General features: G+C 34.9%; 1 protein-coding gene across 1 annotated transcript; it reads left to right on the forward strand.

Moving 5' to 3' along the window:
- The first annotated feature begins 617 nt into the window (after positions 1-617).
- Positions 618-7,348, forward strand: LOC123659248 (serine protease Hayan-like). Its single transcript, XM_045594496.1, has 5 exons — positions 618-623; positions 3,666-3,833; positions 4,899-5,112; positions 5,738-5,889; positions 7,012-7,348. Exons 1-5 carry the CDS (start codon positions 618-620, stop codon positions 7,210-7,212), a joined length of 741 nt encoding a protein of 246 aa, XP_045450452.1. The 3' UTR covers positions 7,213-7,348.
- The last annotated feature ends 465 nt before the right edge of the window (positions 7,349-7,813 follow it).

Raw genomic sequence — 7,813 nt, forward strand, 5'->3', positions numbered from 1 at the left:
TCCTTTTGATGTTGGATAGTTCATTTACCGTGGAAGGCTAAAAGCTATATAAATTTTTATTGCCTTAGTTTTTTCTTCAAATTAAAACGGCTTAAACCGAGGAGCCCGGATAGATACAATTTAAAGTAGGTACCTAAAACTTGTGGAGGCCTATGTCCAGTAATGGACTGCGAAAGGCTGCTGTGATGATGATGATGACGATGTGACCTAAAACTACCACCGATTCGGAATGTAGACTCTGCAAAGAATAATCGCCAAGAAATTCCGCAGTTGCTCTTTAAAATACACTGTGGGTGTTAAATATATTTTAATATAAATTAACAAGTGAATCCTTGATAACACATAATAGCTATTATATATGTTTGATAACACAAGAAAATAATACTAAAAATATATTTCTATATTTATAGAATGCATCGAATATATGTACAAATTAGATGAGCGAGAACAGATAAGAAAACACAAGTGTAAGTTTTACAAAATATACTTATTGTTTTTTTAATATTTGTTCAATTTTCACTCATTATAATGAAACAACTTTTTCGGATTTTATCGCGGTTCATTAAGCGAGATAAAATCCGTTTTTTTTTTATTGCATTTTTATTTTTGAACTATCAATGAAGGTAAGTACAGCCGACTCTCTTTAATTCAATCCTGCGATAATTCGAACATCTCTATAATTCAAAGTCATCACGAGTTCCCCACAAAATCCCTTTATATTTCGAATTAATTCGTGGGTAATAATAATTAATAATTGGGTTCGAACCCACCAGCGTCAAACACTCGACAATTCAAAGTTTCAGAGAGAAAAAAAAAACAAAAAGCATGTAATACATTTAGAGACAAGTTCAAACTTGTAAATACATGTATCATCGTACACGTGTCTTTTTTTATTATGATTAGTTTGACACACACTTCCGCACGAATTGGTTTGTTTAGTTATGTTTCAGTTACTGTTACTCTTTCGTTGTATACAGATTAAAATTTTGTGTTAGGTATGAATCCCATATAGCTGTGTGGCTACGGCACAAAAAAGAATATAGCCACCCCTTTTCTTCCCGTGGGTGTCGTAAGAGGCGACTAAGGGATAACAAAGTTCCACTACCACCTTGGAACTTAGGAAGCCGACCGATGGCGGGATAACCATCTAACCGCTGGCTTTGAAACAACAGGCCGAAGACGGGCAGCAGCGTCTTAGGTGCGAAAAAGCCAGCCCTGCGGTCACCAACTCGCCTGCCCAGCGTGGTGACTATGGGCAACACACATGAGTTCACACATTTTTGGCGCGAACTTGTGGAGGCCTATGTCCAGCAGTGGACTGCAATAGGCTGGATGATGATGATGATGATGAATCCCAAAAAGTATAAATGCTTGACGATAGCTGAAAAGAAGAAGTAAATCGAAAAAGTAGCGGGAGGTAAAAAGAAAGTGACTTTTGTAATTGTTAAAGAATATCAGTTAATAAATTTTTATGTAATAATTGATCAACACTTAATAATTCGAAGTTTTATTTATTTTCTCTGAAACATTTCGAACCATTTGATATTTCGAACCCTCGATAATTCGAAATATTTTTCGCGTCCCCTGAGTTTCGAATTAATGAGAGTCGACTGTACATGTAAAAATGAGATATCGACATCATCTTAGTTAAAATTAATCTATAAAATTTAAATTTAAATCCTACTTAAGTCAGTTTTATCTAAATAAAACTAATTTTAAATAATAAAAATGAATTAAATAATCAATAACTTAAGTTGATGTAAGGAACATAGAAAATGTTTTATTAGCGTTTGTACCTTTACAATAAGTGTATAATATAAGTATATTGAGAGAGATTAATGGTTGAAAAACAAATGATCTTAACTGTTATTCATTTTTCAGGTACTAATAAAGGCACTCATGTCATTAGGGGTGTAAGAACAAAGCCATCTGAGTATCCGCATATGGTACATAAATTTATGTTTTATTATTAAATATTTTGTTTATAATATCTTTTTAAATAATTAGAATACATAAATAATCAGAATATACATTTCTGAATGTATATAGTTTTAAAGTCATAAATTAATAATTTGACTAGCCCGTTGACGCAGTTTGTAGTGATACTGCTTTCTGCTCCGGGGTTTTTGGGTTCGGGTAGCGCCCCTAGTTTCATCATTACAGCCTATACAGTCCACTGCTGGACATAGGCCTCCACGAGTTTACGCCAAAAATAACGTGAACTCGTGTGTTTTGCCCATAGTCACCACGCTGGGCAGGCGGGTTGGTGACAGCAGTACTGGCTTTGTCGCACCAAAGACGCTGCTACCCGTCTTCGGCCTGTGTATTTCAAAGCCAGCAGTTAGATGGCTATCCCGCCACCAGTCGGCTTTTTAAGTTCCAAGGTGGTAGCGGAACTGTGTTATCCCTTAGTCGCCTCTTACGACACCCACGGGAAGAGAAGGGGTGGCTATATTCTTTAGTACCGTAGCCACACAGTACAGTACCGTAGCCACACAGTACAGCCCCTAGTTTAGGTGTTATAAATACGAGTACTAATTTATATTTGTTTTATTTACGTATGTTTATCCCGAGTAGAAAAAAGGTCAGGCTCAACCAGATCATGTATCTGGACCGGATCAGGATAGGATAAGGTACGCCTGATCCGGCAAGCTCTATCAGGACCAGGTCCGATCCAGACAAAGATAGCCTGATGTAAAATATAATCAAGTATGGTAAGGCATACTGGATCAGGACCAGGTCCGGTCCAGACAAGAATAGCCTGATGTAAAATATAATCAAGTATGGTAAGGCATACTGGATCAGGACCAGGTCCGGTCCAGACAAAGATAGCCTGATGTAAAATATAACCAAGTATGGTAAGGCATACTTCATCAGGACCAGGTCCGGTCCAGATCAGGATAGCCTGAAAGAAATTACGCGAACTGAGCCTGAATCGCGCTATTAAAGTTTTTAAGCGCACTTAGTATATATACAGTTATTAGGACAGTCTAGCAAGGAGTCCATTTCTACACAGTGGAGCAGTCGTAAGTAATAGGAAATAGTTAATTAGTAGTTAAATATTAGAAGTTAAGAAATAAAATTTAATTAATAATAATTAATTAATAACATAAAAATAAATATAAATAATTAATATCTAAAGTAAAAACATAAATAAATAATACATTGGAAAAAATAAACGGAAATAAATATCATAATAATTATGTTAAGTAACATTTATAATATCGTCGTTTTTTTTTTTGTTAAACAATTTTTTCAAGAATATACATTCGTGTTTTTTAAAAGGACCGGACCGAACCGGCTGATCAGGATGAGATGAGATTTCCTGATCGGGTCCAGACCAATCATCTGCGTTACATGCCTTATCTAATCCTGATCAGGCATGCCTGGTCCGGTCCTTCTCAGGAAGTCGAAAAAATTTCTACTCGGGATGAAAAAAATATATTTTTTCCTATGTCAGTCGGCTGTGGCCTATAACACAGGCATTGAGTTATATATCTTAGAAACAAACGACCGTGTATGTTATAGATAAAAAATAAAAATAAATAAAAATAATAACCAAAGTTACGAATTTCTAAACAATAATTTTATTTTTGTTATCTAATTAACGGAAAATATGTAATGATGTTCTAAGTAAGACACGTGTGTATTTCTTTGTGCTTCAGGGCGCCTTAGGATGGAAGGCTGCTAATGGTTCGTGGTTATTCCTTTGCGGATCGTCATTGATCAGCGAGAGATTTGTATTAACGGCTGCTCATTGTACAAAAGTAAGAAAAACCAATCTAATGAATCCTAATCCCGAAATCGTTAGACTTGGAGCTGTGAATATTTATGTAAGTAACGATTTTTCTTATTAATATGACTCGATTTTATATTATAAGACTGAATAGACTGTACAGTAATATCCCGCTTTACGCGATCCCGTTGTGCGTGGTTTCACTATAACGCACATTTCAATTACGATTTACGATATAAATTAAAATGGTGACTACTTTTTTTGCCTGCCTTTGCTGGACATTCTGATTGAAAAATTGGATTTGGTGTTCCATTTTTTTTATGTAACTAGATCGGCAAATAAACGTAAGGCTTACCTGATGGTAAGCAATTACCGTAGCTTTCAGACGTCGACTTACTCACCAACAGTAAGACAACACTACTTGAAAACAGTGTTATTTAGCTGTGATCTTCTGTAAGGTCGAGGTACTATCCCAGTCGGGCTGCTCCATATTTTGAGATAATTTCCTGCTGTGCCCTACCTCAGTTAATGTTCTTGAACGACTTTGTTATGACTATGAGAGTTGCCTAGTTTGTTTCGTTTGTTCGGCATGTGGCATTTCGGTGTGGTTGGCATTCGTGTTTTAATGTTTGTTCAAGATACATACCTATATAATTTAACGCTATGTTAAAAATGCCGCCTATAAAGAAAACGTAAGGGATACGTAATAAAGCTTAATAAAATAAAGCGTAACTTTGTAATTAAGATGATGTTGTTACGAAAATGGAGGCAAAGCAACAATTGATGGCATAGATTTTGACTCTCAGAATCCACAATGAAAATGATTTTTGAAAATCAGGAAAAAAATTAAGGCTTCCAGCGGAAGTTGACCACCTGTAAACTGACAACAAAACTTTCTAGTTCGAGATCCTCTACCCTAGAAAGAATGGAGAAGTTATTACAGTTTGCATCGAAGATTTAAGTAAAAAGAATATTAACGATAAGTAAAGATTACAAAAGCAAATGATTCTTATTTTTCTAATTAAGTTTTGAACCCCGATATACACAAATCGAACTTAACGCTATTTTTTCCTGAACGTATCCTTCGCGTAAAGCGGGGTATTACTGTACTTCTTGACTTACAAATGTATATTAGTCTAAGCTGATTAATATTATTTTTTAGAATTCAAGTCGTAGCGGTCTTGCTGATGTAAAAATTAAAAATATAATTGTACATCCGAACTATAAACCTCCTGAGAAATACTACGACATTGCTCTTATCGAACTAGAAACTACAGTAAATTTTACTAAATATGTACATCCAGCTTGTTTGAACACTAAGCCTGCAGTTGACATAAAAAATAACATTTTTACAGTCACTGGTTGGGGTGAAACGGGTAAGATACTTTATCGCTTACAAATACAAAGAAAACAAACAAATAAATCAATAACTATAGGCCTCAATCAAAATCAAACTCTTCTTAACGAACGGGTCCATGAACCATTCTGATTTATGGTAAGCATTTATAGGGTTCCGTACCTCAAAAGGTAAAAACGGAATCCTTATAGGATCACTTTGTTGTCCGTCTGAATGTCAAGACCCTTTTTCAAAAATGCGTGAAGGTATCAAGCTGAATTTCATTTAAGTAGCTGTGAAAAAATCAAACTTCTAAGCCAACGCAATCAAGAGATACAGTCGTTTATGCTGCAAATTTTACTTTTCTTAGAATCTTGGAATTTGGTACGAAGCAACGTCTTACAGCACAGATAAAAAGAAAATTGCGAAAATCATAAAATTTTAGTTATATCTTATAATATATTTTTTTAGCCGGCTGTTACCTATAATACAAGCATTAAGTTGCTTACTGTAGGAAAAGACGACCGTGTGTGTATGTTATAAGAAAAAAAAATAAAATTATTTAATAAGTTACTCGAAATATTATTAATTTAATTTCATTAATTTTACTAAAAGGAATCATTATTGTTGTTTGATTATTTATTTATATCGTTTTGTATTTTCAGAAAACAGAACGACTTCACATCATCTTCTTTCTGCAACAGTTGACTTGTTTGATTCGAATTGTAGTAACTTAGTATTGAATAGAAATTGGTGGGGACCGTTAGATCAGCACCTATGTGCTGGTAAACTCGACGGCAGTGTGGACACGTGTTATGTAAGTCCAATATTTCAGCTTGTATTTAAGCTATTTCAAAGAAATAAATATTTATTAGTTTCTACAACACAATATCCGCTTAAGCCTGTAATATCCCACTCCTGGGCATAGGCCTCTTCCTCCATGTAGGAGAAGGATCAGAGCTTAATCCACCACGCTGCTCCAATGCGGGTTGGTTGATATATTCCCTACTATGAGTAACGATTGCTATCAGGTGTACATGATAACAACCGGGATCGACGGCTTAACATTCTCTTCGAGGCACGGTGGGGAGACCCACAAGGACTGTACAAACACACAGACCACGGCAAACATCTGTACGGCCAATACAAAAGTTTGTCTTGTGCGGGGATCGAACCCACAGCCGCGAGTGCAACAGCCACAAACCAGTGCTGTGACCCTTGCGCCAATGCAAACAACGCAATATTGTTAGTACTAATCTCTTGTAGTAGTACTTACTTTGAAAGAAAAAACATATAAATTTCCTCATTATAGGCGAATGTTTTGATAAAAAGTAATATTTTATTAACAAAAAAAAATTGTAAATAAAAATTAATACAGTCGTTATAAAATCACGTCCCAGTTTTATTAGGTGGTCACAAGATTGCCAATCTGTAGTAACTTATCTAATTAACCACCAATATTATTAGCATAATGCTTGATGATCAAAATAAGACACGGGCAATTTAGAGCACGCAATTTTTGTTTACAATGAAAAAACTAACGAAAACATATTTAAAGAGGAGAGAACAAGAAAAACACTACGTAACGAACCTCTTAACCTACCAACTTTAACTCTATCTTAATACTTACGATTTATTTTTATGTTACCCACACATTATGAAATTCTAAACAATTTTTTAATATCATATCAAAAATCGACCGTTCCAGCGGGGATCGAGCCTAAACCTCGTTCGGTCTAAGCGACCGTAAATATAAAATCATAATATCAAAAATTTCGATCTACCGAGTACATCGTTCCATAGCTTGATTGGCTAAAGCACCGACACGGTAAGTCGGAGATGCAGGTTCGATCCACGCTGGAACGGTCGATTTTTAATATGATATTAAAAAGTTGTTTAGAATTTCTATCTTAATATTTTTTTTCATACATATTTTCAGGGTGATTCAGGAGGTCCTCTCCAATACAAATTAATTGAAAGAAAAGACGACGGAACAATGCATATGATAGTAGCAATAACTACATTTGGTGCGCGTAAATGCGCTAAGGCAGATACGCCGACTGTGTACACACAAGTGTCTACCTTTATAGAATGGATTGAAAATCACGTGTGGCAAGATGAAAAACAAATTGTGGAATAATTCTGAAATAATTGATAAAATAATTGAATTGACACTACAAGTATATGTATATATTTCCAGAAAAATTACAAAAACAATTCGAAATATCATAGCTCACAATATCGTGTTCTTGTGTAAAAATATTTATTTATTTATTTTTATTTTATACTTTATTGTACACCACAAGTATATTACAAAAAAAGCATAAAGATAGTTACAGACAGTGAAGTACAATTTAGTTTTGTATTAACAATAAAATAGTAATTTTGAGAACAAATTACACGTGGCTTAATAATAGTATATATTAATATATTTTATTGTTAAGGAATTCTTAATTCTATAAAAAAATAACTTTAGTGTTATCACAATAGTCTGAAAGTTTTTTTTTTTTTCATTATTTTTAATTATTAACGGAAACCTTTAAATATGTGATCACTTCAGTCACTTCCGCCTATCGCAGTCCACTGCTGGATATAGGCCTCCACAAGTTCGCGCCAAAAGGACGGGAAATCATGTGCTTTGCCTATAGTCACCACGCTGGGCAGACGGGTTAGTGACTGGAGGGCTGACTTTGTTGCACTGAACACGCTGCTGCCCGTTTTCGGGCTGTATTTCAAAGCCA

The sequence above is a fragment of the Melitaea cinxia genome, chromosome 13 (assembly GCF_905220565.1).
Source record: "Melitaea cinxia chromosome 13, ilMelCinx1.1, whole genome shotgun sequence".
Lineage (NCBI taxonomy): Eukaryota > Metazoa > Arthropoda > Insecta > Lepidoptera > Nymphalidae > Melitaea > Melitaea cinxia.